The sequence below is a fragment of the Orycteropus afer genome, unplaced genomic scaffold (assembly GCF_000298275.1).
Source record: "Orycteropus afer afer isolate SDZICR_OR568_19922 unplaced genomic scaffold, OryAfe1.0 scaffold00336, whole genome shotgun sequence".
Lineage (NCBI taxonomy): Eukaryota > Metazoa > Chordata > Mammalia > Tubulidentata > Orycteropodidae > Orycteropus > Orycteropus afer.
The window spans coordinates 2,431,875-2,449,066 of NW_006921923.1; the positions used below are offsets into that span (position 1 = coordinate 2,431,875).

The 17,192-nt window shown below is 42.1% G+C and overlaps 1 protein-coding gene across 1 annotated transcript in view; it reads left to right on the plus strand.

The window, feature by feature from the left end:
- VSIG1 (V-set and immunoglobulin domain containing 1) overlaps positions 1-17,192 on the plus strand; it is a 52,251-nt gene that overhangs the window by 30,691 nt on the left and 4,368 nt on the right. Inside the window, 5 exon segments of the mRNA XM_007952433.2 lie at positions 7-134; positions 3,496-3,603; positions 9,449-9,647; positions 16,201-16,356; positions 16,721-16,840. Coding sequence (XP_007950624.2) covers positions 7-134; positions 3,496-3,603; positions 9,449-9,647; positions 16,201-16,356; positions 16,721-16,840 — 711 coding nt within the window.

A 17,192-nucleotide genomic window follows, 5' to 3' on the forward strand; every position in this document is an offset into this window, starting at 1 on the left:
TCCCAGATAGTGTCGTGAATGTGACTATTGGATGTGATGCCACTCTCATCTGCACCTACACCACTACTGTGACCTCCCTGGAGAAGCTTGTCATCCAGTGGTCTTTCTTCCGTAAGGAGTTGCAGCCTGTTTCCGTAAGGACTCTTTTCTCGAACTGTTTACTTTTGGTAGTTCTAACTGGAAATTGTTGGGTCAATGTCTGAAAGAATAGTAGATCGGTGATAACAATGGCACAATCTCAGATAAAAAGAGTTTGAAGAGAGTGGTTTAGGGAGGACCATCATCTTAGTGGTTTGGACTTTGTTTTCTCTTCATATTTAGTTATAGTCCATTATCTCAATTCTGTGTCAGTCAACATCAAGTATATCATGTCTTCATAGTGGACAAGAATAAACCTCATAGATGAAATGAGCAGTAGCTCTGAAAATACTTTTCCCCAAAATACCTTCTTGATTATTTACAGAAGACCCCAGTTCAGGTACATGTCCTAATTGACCTACAGGTCTCTGTCAAGCTTAATATCAGGGGTCTGCCTGTCAAGTGAGCCAGTTCTCCATGCCAAACTGATTCCTGGTAGAATTAGACTGCACAGATTGGTGGAGAAGGGCCATGGCAGGGACAAACCCTGTATAATCAAGGGCAGCATGAAGCTAGAAAGATGCAGGTTAGGATAGGTAGGCATAGCATCTGGAAGAGGAAGTTCCTACAGGAGGATGGATGAAAAAGTCAAAGGAGGAGGAGGAGGATTCCCCATATAAGCTGCCTACTTCCCAGATTTTCTTCATCTGGCTTTGAGGGTAATTCCTTCTTTAAATTAGCCCAATTACTCAAATTGTGTACTCAAAAGTGTGTGTGCATATGTGTGTGACTCATGTATATGCATCCCTGCACAAATTCCTTGCAAATTCAAAAGAATCTATGGTCCAAACAGGGTGGTAAGAGAAGAGACAAATCAATGTGGTTTGGAATAGTTGAATGCAGATGAGTTGGGCTTGAAGGAAAGGAAGGGTTTTAGTTTGTAGAAAGATAGAGGGGAGAGCATGTTGAGTGGGCTGGGGAGACCCAGGAGCAGAAGTGGAGAGAAGGGTGTTGGCTTGCAGGAGCCACATCTTAGCTAGTGTCTTTTCACTGTGTTACTGGCCCCCTGGGAGCACTGGGTCCTCTCTTTGCCAGAAGTCCTAAACCCTCATTTAGCAGGAAGCACTGTGGAGGAGATCCGATCCCATCAATACCACCACCTTCTAGTCGAAGTTAAACAATTTTTCTCAGTTCTGCTTACCTTGGACAAATACCTGAATCTCTCTGTGCTTTTCTTTAAAATATGGTAGTACAGTAATACTCTCCTACATTGTTCGTGGACTTTCAACTGACATACTGTATGTGAAAACATTTGGAAAAAATATAAAGCCCTCTATGTTTTCTCCCTTGTAAACACTGCTATTACTATTTTCATTGTTATTCTCCTCCTCTTCCTCATCAATAGCAGCAGCAGTAGTAATTCTACCTATTTCTGTCAACCAAAATACCCTGACAGAAGACCTTGCCTGTTGAAGTCAAGAAGAAATCAACCCTTCCCTTTGGAGGCTGCTCTGTTAGATTGTGAATGACAATGCTCACACACTCTTTCTCCCTTTCACACTCAATTTCCTGATTCATTTCTCAGCATCTTTATTATCTCTAGGTTTGAAGCCCTCATTTTGCCAGGAAGGGCTGAATTTAGAGAGACCCTGCCAACATATTTTGAGATTTTTTTTTTGTGCTTAGTACTCACATCAAGCTGTTGTCAACTGCCTGGAGGCTAGGCTAGGCCAGGGTGACTTCAAAAACACAGATACTTCCTTATGTCTCCTCTGACACTGGAATGAATAAGACTGCCTCTCTCCAACTGTGTAGTTGATGAGGATCTGGGAGCTGTAGGGCCAGAGGATCTCGTGAGCAGCAGTGAGCTTTTTCTAGATCTGGAGATGCAGATGAAGAAGGTGTAGGTGATTGAACTCAGTATGGCTTGAGCTCAGGATGTCTCTTAGAAGCACTTTAAAAAATAATTCTATTAACAAATAGCTATTTATTGAACAGCTTATTTACTTGCCATTTGCCTTATTCTCCAAATGTCAGGTCCAGGTGGGGCAAGTAACTTAAGTATTTGTTCTTTTGGAATGTCGAAATCAAGGAAGAAATCAGCACTGAGCTGCTGGACCAGTGAGAACATGCTCCTTGATTTAAAACATTTCAGATACTCCTCCAGGTGCCTGAGACCTGAATTATGTCCCCGGCTTGGCAGCATAGGGGACAAGGTAAAGTAGAGCCAGCTCTTGGCTTAGAGTACAGTGAAAACCACCCCCACAAATTGTGCTAAACTTCTCCTCCTACTCTACTCCAGTCTTGCTTTAGCTTGCCCCAGTCAAATTCCCATTACAACCATCTTTAGGTCTCTACTGCAAGAGAACTGGAACTGCTCCCCTTCCCTTCACTCCATATGTTCCAGGCCTGTGCTTCTCTCTGCTTTGCCGGATGATTTGGACCCCCACAGGAAGCCTCCTGATTGGTGTTAGTTTTCCTTGCTCTGCCACTTACTTGCTCAGAAAAGTCAGTCTTTCACGGTTCTATTTTCTCATCTGTAAAATGTGACTTTTGACCCATCATAGTTTTACTGTGAAGATTAAATGAGATGATGCTTGTCAAGCACTTAGAAGCCTTTTCCGTAGTAAGCAGCCAATGAATGTGAGCTATTATTATTATTAGCATCACTACTCACAGAAACGAAAGCTCTGGTGGCATAGTGCCTAAGGCATTTGCTAACCAGAAGTCTGGCAGTTCAAACCCACCAGCCACTCCTGGGAGAGAAGGTTGGGCAATCAACTTCTGTAGTGATACCACCTTGAAAAACCCAAGGAGGGGTCGCTATGAGTCGGACCTGACTCTATGGCAGTGAGTTTGGTTGTTGGTTTTTACTCACAAAATGATGAGTTTGCACAATCCCTATCCCTCCATACCCCTGGTGGACCAGAGACTTGTCATGGACTGGGGAACTCAGTCCAACAGAGTACACTTAGTGTAGCTGAGCCACTTTTAGGGGATATCCTGCCACCCCACCCTATACCCTTGTCTGCATGAGCCTGTGGCTAGGGGAACATGCCAGGCCCCTTCTCTGCCTAGTCATCATCCTGTATGGAACTCCTGGACAGACACCCTTGGTTGAGATGACAGTTTTCAAAAGGAATTTGGCCTCCATTTCTAGTTTGTCTCCTCTGAGCACTTCCATGCATTCAAACTTCTGCAAAACCCCTTGTATGTTAATGTAGAGACTGCTAGTAGGACATTTTGGGGATGCTAGAAAGAGACTATTGTGCTATGAGACAATTCTGTGGTTTATGTGGGAGTAAAATGTTGCCAGACTGACCACTGAGTAATTTAGTTCAACTCCTCCCGGTTTGATGTGGCAATATACCATATAGCACTTGGCTCTCAGATCCACCCATTTCTGCTCAAACACAGCACAGCTCGTGCCTCAATACTGAGGGTATGGAGGAAAAGGCAGTCAGTCAGTGTCTAAAAATGGCGCATGCAAGAGACGCTCGGGGAAGATGTAGCTGGACCTCTCAGGTAAGAACAACTGTTGGTGTACTACTAGATCCCTATTGGTGTACTACTAGGGTCTCTAAGACAATGGCACTAAATTTGAGGGTGGGATGGGAAGGTCTGAGTTTGGCAACAATCCAGATCAAGCTAAAACCCTGCCAAAACTGGGACTTTAATGAGTTTGCCTTCTCACATCCATGTCTGGAACTCTTTTCAGGCTCCTTCAAAAGGTTCAGGGCCCTAATGCTGCCCTGAGCAGGGCAGTGGCCAATCCCTGTCATAGGCCATCTTCTTCTCTTCCCCAAAATTGTCGTGTTAAGCAGAAATGGAGTCCAAGGTCTGATTTTTCTTGATACCTAGAGGAGGATGCTATATCTTACGGACAATCCCAGCCAAGGGAGTCCTTTGGGGAGTGGAGACCACAGACATTCCCTACAAGTCTCATGGCCAGGATATTCATTAGCATGATCTTCCTCTCAGAGGAGTCCTCTTCCCAGGAAACACCAACAACTTCAGATGGTCAGTCCCTCAGGAAGGACTCAGCTGGAAACTCTGGGTTCCAGGATGAGCTAGCATGGATGTTTTGGGTGGGTCTGGTGCCCCTCTGGTCCCACTGATGGCCTCCAGTTGCACTCAGCCTTGCACTGGTCAAATCACAGAGCCCTCAGCTGCCCATTAATAGAACCAGGCACTGGCCTTGCTTAGATGCTATTTATTCTTCTAAGATATCCATAGTGGAAGAGATCCTTTGCTATTGTCATGTCCCCCACACACACAGCTTGGACAACTTCTTTCCCAGAACCTAGTGGTGTCATGTTTTCTCTCTGCTCAGACTTCCACCCTGGCTTGTCCTTTTACAGGTAGCATATAAAATGTTTGTCAAATGAGGGAGGGGAGATGCCACCTCCTTGGGGACACTTGAAATTATGACAAGGGGTGTTGGTTTGATTGTTATGACTGGGAGTCACTAGTGACAGTTAGTGGATGGTAGTTACATGTGCTAAGGAGTCCTCGTGGTGCAGTGGTTAAAGCATTTGGCTACTGTACAAAAGGACAGTGGTTCGAATCTACCAGCTACTCCACAGAAGAAAGATGAGGCAGTCTGCTTCTGTAAATATTATAGCCCTAGAAACCCTATGGGGCAGTCCTACTCTGTTCTATAGGGTTGCTATGAGTCACAATCAACTCACAGTAATGGGTACAGGATACACATGGTACATGTACTGCAATACATAAGACAGAACCACACAACAAAGAATTGTCTGTCCAAAAGATCAGTATCACCTTCATTGAGAAGTATGACATTATCTTCCCTTCCCATGCTACCCCCTTCAAAGTTTATCTATACTGTGTCCCATTCACTCAGGTATCTACTCTTGCTAAATCTGATAATTTAATCTCAAGGTAAAGTGTTAGGGACTAGTGATAACTTATTTTGTTCGTTTACAAAGGAATGCATTAAAGCAGGGATTCTCTATAGCTTCACCAAAAGTAGCAACTTAAATGGTGGAACTCTTAGGCTAATGGCAGGCTGTTAAGAGTGGTGTGTTAGGCAGGAGTCTTCCTTTTGATGTTCTATTTCTTCGATGTGCAATCCCAGCCTACAAGTTCAGTCCAAAGAAAATTCTGCACCCCCCCCCGAAACCCCCTCACACACACAGCTAGGCCTCTCAAGCAAGAAGCTAGAAGGGAAGGAATGGGTGGTGTTCCATGGAGGATATTGGGGCACAGCCACAAAGGGCAAGTGGGTAAAAAATGAACAAAAGTGGCAAGTGGGTAAAAAATTAACAAGTACCACTTAAAGGAACACTTGGATGGATTTTCTTAAAGCAGGACCTTGCCTACCAAAGGATGTGGCTTGTTGAACATTTATAAATTTTCCTGTCTCTCAATTGCTTTGATCATTAAATTGACAATGTTCTTTCTTTGAAAAATGTACAAGCCACGTAGGATCATGAACCTGGCCTCGGCCATTGTTTTGCTTTGATTTTTTTTTAAAGGAATTACTGTTTTGTGGAAAATGGAACCAAGTTGCAGTCTTTCCTGTGTGATTAGATAAGCAGTTTCAGGGAAATTTTTTTTTTCTTTGGCAAGGACAGTGTGACAGTGTGAACTTCGCCTGACAGAAAGTCCCTCCATCTGTGTGTGTGAATTCTGTCTAGCCCTGGGAATTTTCTTTTTTACACAGCGTCCTTAAGCTGTCTTCCCCTTTCAGGTTTCCAGTGTCATTCTTCCTCGTTCCCATTCCTATCCCTGATATCATTTCCGAGAGGGCAAAGATTAGACTACAGTGTGGGGAGCTAGGGTGGAAAAGGGTCTTTCCATAGGTAAGGCTCCTGAGCCTTAAGCTTATTTGCTCATTTCACCTTGATTCATGCCCAGCTATGAGACTTTGCCATTGACCTTATTCCTTGTCCTGTTGTTGCTGTAGTTAGGTGCTGTCAAGTCATCTCAGACTCACAGTGACCCTTTGCAGAGCAGAACGAAACACTGCCTGGTCCTGTGCCAGCCTCGTGATCCTTGCTATACCTGAGCCCATCCTTGTCCTAGTCCCAGCTTAAAACCCACTCTGTTAGTCGCCTCTGCAGAAACAAGGTTCTTTAAATCCTCTGGGATTTACTGTGGGCCTTAGGTAGGGCTGGGTGCTGTGTCTCGTTGTGATGTCATCAAGCATTAGCATACCTGAGTTGCCCTCTCCCCAGTTTTCCTGAGAGCAGGGGAAGCGGCCAGATACCTAGTTTCAAAGGGCTTTTCTGATGGACTGATGTCTGTATTGCAGGTAAGAGTCAACAGGACCTCAAGTTTCTCTTAGGAGGTAAATAAGTTTGGTGTAGGAGCTCTGGTAGTGTAGTGGCTAAGGCACTTGACTGCTACCCAGAAGGCTGGCAGTTCAAACCCACCAGCCACTTCTCGGAAGAAAGGTTGAGCAATCTACTTCCATAGTTATACTGCCTCGGAAACCCAAGGAGGGGTTGCTATGAATTGGGTCTGACTTCATGTCAAATAACAACAAGAAGTTTGGTATTGGGTAGTGAAATTGAAAGCTGGATTTTGTGTCAACTCAAATGAAGGCCAGAGATCTTTAAGGAGTTGTGCCTCCTCCTGTCCTATTCATGTACCTTGAGTTAATAATACTGTAATACTGGCTTTTGGTAGCATAGTGGCTAAGACACTTGCCTGCTAACCAGACGGCTGGCGGTTCAAAACCACCAGCCACTCCTCGGAAGGAAGGTTGGGCAATCCTACTTCCGTAGTGATACTGCCTCGGAAACCCAAGGAGTCGGCCGACTTGGCGGCACATAACAACAACAACAACAACAATACTGGCTTTTGGGTTAGTTAAGTCAAACACAATCCCTCAGGGGCAAGAGCTTGTGGTTTCAATAGGTGTGAATAGATGAATTCTAAATGGATGCCTTAGGGCAAGAAATCAAGCAAGTTGATGTTAGAAACAGCAGAGGTAAGAAACAAGTTGCTTTTTCCTTAAACAGACTTGGAGTTTTCCATTAAAAATCTACCTTTCTGCCTTAGTTTAAAAATAGATTGACCTTCTGCTTGAAGGAGAATACATTTAAATTCATCTAGACATGATCTTTTGGTTTTCTGATTGCCTTACCTCTTTCATTGGTCTATTGAAAGAAAGAACAACTTGTCCTAACTGTTAATTTTGTGTATGTGTCTTTTTTTTTCTTTCTGGGCCATAGTATCTTCTATAAAGTGAGGGCAGTGAATTAAATAAACCTTAAAGTCCCTACAAGAGCTTTCATGAAAATATTAATTAGATCCACTGGATTAGGGCCATATCAGTTTATTGAATAATAAACAATAATCACTCAAATTACGCACATTTATATGAAACTAATAAAGTATGTAGGAGCTCTGGTAGCATAGTGCCTAAGGCACTTGACAGCTCACCAGAAGGCTGGAGGTTCAAACCCACCAGCCACTTCTCGGAAGGAAGGTTGGGCCATCCTACTTCCGTGGTGATACTGCCTCAGAAACCCAAGGAGGGGTCACTATGAGTCGGGGCCGACCCGATGGCAAATAACAACAACAACAATAAAGTATGTACATAGAATATGTGTATTATGAAAGGACTTAAAGGATTACTTAGTTTCAGTGAGTCCCAAGCTTCAGTCATTCATGTATCATCTTCATTGATTTTTTTTGTCAAAATTTTTATCACTTTCACTATTACTCAATGTTCTCTAAATTGAATACCTTGACTTAATACTGGCTTTTGAGTTTGTTACGTTAAACAAGATCTATCTGGGGAAAAGTTTGTTGTTTCAGATTTACCCTAGTCTAGTGGATTTAACTAATTTTCGTAAAATCGACTTAGAAGTATTTTTTTTTTAAATCTTAACAGTATCTACCTTACACAGGTTTGATGTGCTAGATCTGTCTCTTTCTAATATGCATTAAACTTTTAAAATTTTCGTGGAGGTACCCTTAAACTCAGTTTGTGTTTACTTGGAGAATGTATATTCATACTTCACAGACCACTGCTCTGGCTTCTCATTTTCGGGTGTACAAACCAAAGGTTGCAGATATTAAATAACTTGTTTCTTGTCACAAAGCATGTTGCTATGGAGACATGACTAGAGGCTACCTCCTCTGGCTGTGTCACAGTTAGAGGCAGAGATGAGGCTAAAACCCAGATCATCTGACTCCTAGGCCAGGTGTCTTTCCACCACACTATGCTGCTCCCACAATTGTCGTTATGATCTGAGTATCCGTGTTCTTGAATGGAGGTGGAACTAGACTCCAGGCCTTTCTCAAGCTAGTAAATTAAAATAATAAGAAATGAATTCCTATGGCTTTGGACAAGTCATTTAATGTCTCTGGGTCTGAGTTTTCTTATTTATCTAAATAATATAATTCCAGTTCTGACTCCAGCCATGTGGGGAGAAAAATAGCAGCTACCACTAAGTAAGCATTTACCAGGTGGTACAAACAGCTGCTAATCAAAAGATTGGAGTTTTAAGTCCACCCAGAGGCAGCTTGGAAGAAAAGGCTGACAATCAGCTTCTGAAGTCAGCCAGAGAAAATGGCGTGGAGCACAGTTCCACTCTGACACACGGGGTCGTGGAGATTTGTTTCTTTCCTCCTCCTTTTTTTTTTTTTTTTTAACTAAATTACTTTGTTTCGTCCTCACAACACAACTATAAGTGGATGGGACCCAGATGGTTTTTCAGGGGGCTTTCGTCTCTTTAAATATTACTCTTATAACAAACAGAAAGAATGAACCCATTTCCTTATCCAAAGAAATATGTGTGTACAAAATGGGAATAAACACTCTAACTTTTAGAGCAACCAGATAGTCCCACTGGGTAAGATAATCTCAAATCAAGAAAAGCTTATAAAGTAGTAAAAAAAAAAAAAAAAAAAAAAAAGAAAGAAACTCCGGCTGTCTGCTCATCTGTAAGATATGCATAACCATCCCTACCCTGTGACATCTCAGAGGTGGTATTTTGAGGTATATATGAGGTAATGACAGTGAGCAACTGTGAGAAAATGAAAGGGCTCCACTGAGTTGAGAACTAGTTGCCACCAGGCCCTGCTTCCAGTGGAATAGAGGGGGCTTTTCAGGTAGCTTTTCCTAACTCCAAGGAGCTCTAGTGGTATAGTGCCTAAGACATTTGACTGCCAACCAGAAGGTTGGTGGTTCAAACCCACCAGCTGCCCTGTGGAAGGAAGAACAGGCAACCTACTTACATAAAGATTTACAGCCTCAGAAACCCAATGGGGATCGCTATGAGTCGGTATTGACTTGAGGGCAGTGAGGTTTTTATTTGTTTTAAAATATCCTAGCTCTGGGCATTCTTGAATTCTCATTTCATGCAACTGTTATTTTTTTCTGTCCTAGATTTACTACTCTGAAGGTGGACAAGCTGCAGCTATTGGGCGATTTAAAGATCGTATCGTAGGGTCCTCCCAACCGGGTAATGCATCTATCACCATTTCTAATATGCAACCAGCAGATACCGGGATTTACATCTGTGATGTTAACAATCCTCCAGACTTTGTTGGCAAAAACCAAGGCATCCTCAGCGTCAGAGTGTTAGGTATGGACACTTTTTCTGCCTTTTCTCTTCTTGGAGCAACTTAGGACATTGAACGAGCCAGGGCATTGAGTTATGGTGCCAGTTTAGTCACTGGGATAAATAACCTCCCTGCTTGTTTTACTATCAGGGAAATAGGGCCATACCACCAGCCCAACTCATACCCAGATGCCAAATCACTCATAAAACATGTTGAAACAGTTGCCAAACCAAAAGGGCTGCCAAAGTGATAAATAGCAGATGACCAGGGATCCCTATCTCTGAAAGACAGAATAAAAGTAGATGGTACAACCCATAGTCTCACTCAATGATCATTAGCCCCTCTTTCAGAGGAAACTTCCACTAAGAGGCAGTCCTTCTTGGGGGACAACTATCAGCTTAGTGTAATTTAAGGGATAACAAAAGGGCCTTCATCCACCCTCCACTAAACCTCTCCTGAGCTTGCTACAATTCTCACCATTTAATTACTCTTTTGAATAAAGCCAAGAGGCTCCTTTTTTAAAAATGCTAATGCTATTTGGAAAAAGGACTATGCTTTAAGGCAGTGTTGAGAATTCATTTCTTTGTATGCAAATATTCAATATGTGACCTTGGGTAGTTTTACCTCCTCTTAAAATGAATTCGGAGTAGTTCCTTTATTCAGCCATTATTTATTGAGTGCCTACTTTGCCCCAGGAGCTTTGAGGTTTACCGAGATGGGGAGATGTGGTTTCTGCCCTTAAGGAGCTCACAATTTCTGCTATTTTTCAGGGCTGCTTCCAACCTCCAGCTGTGAGAGAGCAGTAGCTTAGCTTTTGTCTGCAAGCACTGAAGGGATGGGGGAAAGAACTGCCAATCCTGAGCCACTAACCAATTGAGCTAAGGATTATTCCACTTCTAAACCAAACCAAACCAGCTGCCGATGAGTCGATTGCAATTTATGGCAACTCCTTGTGTCATAGAACTGCACCCCCTAGAGTTTTTAAGGACAAAACCTTTCAGAAGCAGATGGCCAAGCCTACCTTCTTGAATCTTCAATGGGAGGGTTTGAACTGCCAACTATTCAATTAGCAGTCGTTATTATGTTTGTGCCACTCAGGAACTCCTGCCCAGGGACTCCCGTTTCTAAGTAATCCAAAAATGGAACTGATCTAGTCTTTGCTCCTCTTGAGCTGAGTGCGTACAACACAGGAAAAGAGGAACAAGGTCAAAACAGCAATTGAGTGGCTTGGAAAAGCAGCAATTGGCAACAAGGTACACATCTAGGAGAACTGTCCAGACTTACCACCCAAACCGAAACCCAAAACAAACTGAAAACCGTTGAGTCGATTTGACTTGACTCATAGTGATCCCTCCTTGGGTTTCCAAGGCTGGTATCTCTACGGAAGTAGATTGCCCAATCTTCCTTCTGAGGAGTGGCTGGTAGGTTCGAACCGTCAGCCTTCTTCTGGCTAGCAATCAAATGCCTTAGGCATTACGCCACCCAGAGCTTCCCCTACTTAGCGCCCAGGTGACACCAAAAAATGAACTAGCTAACATTTACTATGAGGTTTGCCACTGCATCTACCCACCTGAAAAAGAGGGAAAAGTACCCAAAAGTTAATTTCTAAAAGTGAGGTAGCTCAATCAATCATGTTTTTATTTTACTGATCCCTGTGCTGAACATTGGGATACAAGGGAGGACGAGAAATACGTGCAAATCATTTCTTAGAGGAGTTTATGTTCCAGTTGGGAAGTCTATTCATGTACATGGGAACTAAATGGTGGTGTATAATGCCAAAGCACCAAGCTTGGAGTTGAAAGACCTGGGTTCTAGTGCTTATTCTGCTACCTTAGGCAAGTCAGTCCGCTGGACTCTGGCCATTGTGAGATGAAGTTGTAATTCCTGCCCTGTCTTATTTACAGGTTTGTGATGAGGATCAAATGTAATAGTGGAGATTAAAGGGGTTTTAATGTTCAAGGAGTTTTAGTGGCATAGTGGGTAAGGCATTTCGATGCTAACCTGAAAGTTGGTGGTTCAAACCCACCAGCTGCTCTGTGAGAGGAAGATAAGGCAATCTACTTCTGTAAACTTTTACAGCCTTGGAAACCCAACTGGATCTGCTATGAGTAGGAATCGACTCAGTGGCAGTGGGTTTGGTTTTAACAGTCAAAGAAATGCAGGTCTAGTGATTTTCCAAATTTCCCCTGGCTCTGGAGTGTTCTTCTGATCAGGAACAATCTAAAACAATCTAAATAGGCCAAGCCTCTTTATCTTCGGGCTTAGAAATATTGAGATAGGTAGACAAGCAGGCTAGTGTTCAGGGGATCCCAAATCAACTTCCATAAGATGCTGAGGATCATTTCCTCTCCTAGTTGCTCTTTCCCATGAGTCTTTGGGTCAGGTTTTTACTACCATGACTATGTCATAGCTTTTTCTTCAGCATCTAGGACCTAGGCAAGGCAAGAGGCAGAAAGGGTCTGTGGATTTCATTTTGTCTGGGAGCTCTCAAAAATTTAATTTTTATTAATTGTGCTAAGAACAAAGAAATTCTACAAATTTAGGTTTTTCAGGAAAATTTGAGACTGATAATTTTGTCTAAAGTTGGCAGAGACTTTTGCAGTTTGCACATCCCGTTGCACATGAGTGTGTATTTTGCTTGCCCGTTGTGGGGTGGGTAGGTAAGGGAGGCCACTGGTAGGGGAAAGTGTTGCTATTTTCTTAAAGATGGCTCTCCCTAGCCTTTCAGAGGCATTTCTTTGCATAGTGATAATTGATTCCATGTATTCATTTGTTCAGGCATGGATTAATTCAACAAACCCTGAACACAGGTATCAGTTACTGTGCTAGGCAATGGAGATGGAACGATAGTGACTTAGCCTTCAGAGTTAGTGAAGGAGGCAGATATATAACATGAAAGCTTACAGTACAGGTAGGAGACAAGAGCTATGAGAGCACAGGAGAAAGCTGCCCAAGGGGAACTGGACAACTTTTGCACTGAATGTGCAAATTGCAAGATGTTCAAGAGTGTGTCAGGCAGAAGAGGGGCTGAGGTGGCAGAGTACAATTTAGGTGAGGGAAACGGTAATGAACTAAGGCAGACGTGAACAAAAGACCAGGTAGTTAGTTTGCACAACCATTCATTTGAGGGATTTCCATTAGGTACGTCAACTTTGGAAAATTAGTCTCTGAAAATTACCAAGAGAGAAGTTGGAATCACTATTTTGTGTGCATTTGGGATGAGCATCACCTTCTTTCTGTAATTTGGAACATAAGAAGAAAAGGATTAATTTAGAGAATGTTTGAGAACACATGAAGTGTTTTCATTTATTTTCTGAGGCAAGTCTTCTCCTCCTTCTCCAATCCTGTTGAAAGCAATAAAGCTAAATGGTAGATCAATGGCTTTGCCAGTAAAACATCCAAGTTTGACTATAAATTTTAACTGGATGGAATGTCAATTCAATCCTGACTCAGTGGTTTTAGAAAATATATAGGTTTGGGATATGGTTCAAAGTGATTCACTAAGTGTTTTGTTAATAAAAACGAAAAAGGAAAAAAATGTTCAGTATAAAATTGCCTATCTGGGTTTGATTCTGGATTCAGAAGTAAATGCAAGTCATTTCAGGTTTTTGTCCATAATTTAGGTCAAGTCCAAGTCTGACTTTGTGATGAAACCAATCCCATTTGGTTTTCTGTTCAAATTGGTGTATTTAGCCGAAAAGACTATAAAATCTTCATCTTAAGCAATTTTCAAGGGGAAAAAAGGCAATATCTGAATATAGTAACAATTGTAATGGATTTGTGGTTAAACAACCTAGTTTAGGGTCAGCAAATCCAACAAGTTGCTCCCATCTCACAAAATCAATGGTAAGGAACAGAAAATAAAGAGCTGAGTAGGAAAAGACTTCTTTTGATTAAAAGAGGCCTAGTTAAAATAAAAATACAGATAGTGAAGTATTTCCATAAAAGAGCTACAGCTGTATCCATCTCTCTTCTCACTCATATGTATAGGGGTTTGGTTAGAGTCTGAGATGGTTGGGTAGAGCAAAAATCAAATTGCAGTCTACAAAATGTGCCAGCAGGCATTATTCTTACCCACAGCCAATAGCAATTCTCCTGCAAGGCATTGTATATATTATTTAATCATTGGATCAGCCGGAAGTTAGATAATCTCTAGTTCACATTTGACAGTTCACCGCAACTGATGCTTGGTTAGGAATGGTACCTTGCCTAAAGACATCTAGGGTTAAAGTTGCTGAGCCAGTATTGTGTGTGGACCCAGAGCTGTGCCCTTAACATGCATCCCAAGTAAGAAGAGCTATAGAGCTGAGCAGTCTGCAGGCATTTATAGTCTAACTAGCCAGAGTTAGAAAACATAAGCCTTGGGAGGGTTTTTGTTTGTTTTTTAATTTTTATTGTGATTTGGGTGAAAGTTTACAGAGTGATTTCATTTTCCATACAGAGGTTCATACACATTTTGTCTCATGACATTGACTGCAGTTTCCAACAATTTAACAGCTTCCTTCCCACTTCCTCCTCATAGTTACCTCTTCTCTGTGTCCTTCCCTTCTCTGCACTCCTGCCCCCTGAGTGGAGCCTTGAGAGGGTTTTATATCTAAATAAGGAGGATGAGTTGAAAAGTGTGGAAATTCAGATCATTATCTGAAGCTGTGAAAAGTAAGATGAGTGAGGAAATTCAAATTCCTAGCTTCCTACAGGGCTTCTCCACTGAAGTGATTCATAAGCAGCAGCTTATGCATTGTGGAGTAGATTTTGACTCATATTGAACCCTATATTATAGCTGCCTTTAGGGAAGTAGGTGGCCAAGTCTTTCTCTTATGGAGCCATGGGTGGGTTTGAAACTCCAACCTTTGGGTTGGCAGCTGAGCACTTAACGATTGTGCTGCCAGGGCTCCTTATAAGCAGCTCAAACTCACTTTGTTCCAAACTTGACCACATCATCTTCCTGTCCTCCTCCTTGCCCCTTTCCCTAAAACCAGTTCCTCCTGTGTTCTTTTTCTCAGGATGACAAGACTTACGTATGTACCCAGCTGCCCAAATCACATACCCAAGAATTATCATTGGTCCCACCCTCTTCCTCATCCCCCATATCCACTTGATCAATAGTCCTGTTGATGCTAATTCCTTTATACTTCTTGAATCTGTCTCCTTCTCTCCCTTGGTTCAGGTACCCACAGAGTCTATTTAAAACCTTAAAGTGACCATCATTACTCTCCCAAGTAAAATCCTTCCATGGTTCTCAACCTGCTGTCAATATAAAAGCAAACCTCCTCAACAGGAAATACCGTGAATCTGAATCTCCTCACTAATCTTAGTTTTCACCACTTGTAACTTCTCACCACTTATTTTAAGATTCTTAACCTTAAAAGGTCAAGATACGGCTTCTACTGCTCTTTATTTAGCTTCATCTCACCAACTCATCACTCTCCCCACCCTACTTCAGAACAGTGTTAAAGTAACTTTTGAATTCCTTGGGAGCTCTGGTAGCATAGTGCCTAAGGCATTTGACTACTGACCAGAAGGCTGGCAGTTCAAACCCACCAGCCACTCCTCAGAAGGAAGACTGGGCAATCTACTTCCATAGAAATACCACCTCAGAAACCCAAGGAGGGGTCCCCATGAGTAGCAATCCACTTCTTGAGGACAGTGAGTTTGATGGTTGTGGGGTTTTTTTCCTTCCTTTTTTTTTTTTTTATGGAGTTCAGTGCCAAGGAGACTTGGTGGCACAGTGGTTAAGTGCTTGGCTGCTAAATGAAGGGTTGACAGGTCAAAACCATCAGCTACTCCAAGGGAGAAAGATGTGGCAGTCTGCTCCCATAAAGGTTACAGCCTAGGAAAACCTTGTGGGGAAGTTCTTTTCCCTATAGGGTTGCTATGAGTCGGAATCCACTTAATGGCACTAAAGGGTTTGGTTTGGTTTTTGGCCTGTATCTCCATGAGCCAGCAAGTTTTTGGTTTTGTCCAGTGCTGGGGACATAAAAGGCACTCAACAAATGCTCGTTGAATGAAGAATGAATCAAGATTTCAGCACTGTCTAACATACACACTCAAAATGAGCTTTCCGTATCAATAGGGACATAAGCAAATTGAAACCCTGCAGTTTTATGTCACCCAAAGAGGAATGAATCTGTAAGAAAATGACTCATAACGGGAAAGAAAAAAAATAAAGCATTAATAAGACAGTTTTCAAAAAATAAATCAGTTCTCTCAATGTATTAAGGGTTCTAGTTTCCTTTAAAAGCATAAACTATGTTCCTAGTCATTTAGTGTTTGCTCATGTTGGACTGTTTTAATAAAGGTGTATTTTAAGATACCATGAGAAAATTCATGGTTATGAATCTAGAGAGGAGGCAGACAGAGGAAACACTCTTTGAATCTTAATGACCTTGTGACTAGAAGTTTCCTTGCTCTTGAAATGCTCTACTCCCACCTGGTGGTGTAATCAGAAAATTGTCAGACTATGTTTTCAGAGATTTTTAATACACATTATGCAAACAGAAATTGAGGAAGTGACTGCAGTTGTTGCAGACTGCCATTCATCCTGCAAAGTTTTCACTCTTTGTCATTGCTTTACAGTCAAACCTTCTAAGCCCTTTTGTAGTATTCAAGGAATACCAGAAACTGGTCATCCTGTTTCACTCACTTGCCTCTCTATGATTGGAACACCTGCTCCTGCATACTACTGGTACAAACGTGAGGGAAAAGACATCATTCCAGTGAAAGAAAGCTTCAGTAAGTCTAACGTTCAGCAGCTCCACGGAAGCATGTGTGCTGGCTGCTTGTCTATAGATCTCAATCTTCTGTTTTCCTTGGGATGGGGTAAAAAGTTATGTCCCCCACTAACTGTGGTCTGGTCTTCCCTCCAGCTTCTAGAAGGTGGTTCATTTTTGGCTCAGAGGTGGGGTGGGTATGGAGGAAACAAGTATGGCTCCAAATGGACTACATTTAGAACAGTCCCAACGGGTCTAATTGGACTCTGGACTTCTGAAGATTTGAGAGGCCAGTGTGGGGAAGTGGGTGGGCATGTAGTGAGACCTTCTACTGGCATGATTTGTACTCACATAAGAGATTTGAAGTTTATTTCCTGCTTTGACAGACCCAGACACCGGGATTTTGGTTATTGGAAATCTGACAAATTTTGAAAAAGGTTATTACCAGTGCACAGCTATCAACAGCCTTGGTAATGGTTCCTGCGAAATTGACCTAACAGCTTCATGTGAGTTGATTATATAAGGTTAAGGTTTCTCCTTAAGTGAAGTATCTTAGGCCTGTCAGATGGGACCCCTGGATAGTCCTTCCTGACCCTCTGGTATTTATTTGTGTTTTATTTCTAGGTTGATAAGGTGAACAGTCATCCTAAAAAAATCTAATGCTCACATAATACATGAGCCACATATTATCCTACATTCTAAATAAAAACTAATTCATTTAAGCCTCAGGAAATCTTTAGAAGGTAGTTGTTATTATTCAATAAATAAAACAAAAACCTCATTGGTAGTAGCCGGCTGAATTTCTCTTCCTGATTATGTTGATAAATCCAGGTGAAACTGTAGCTATCTATGTCAGAC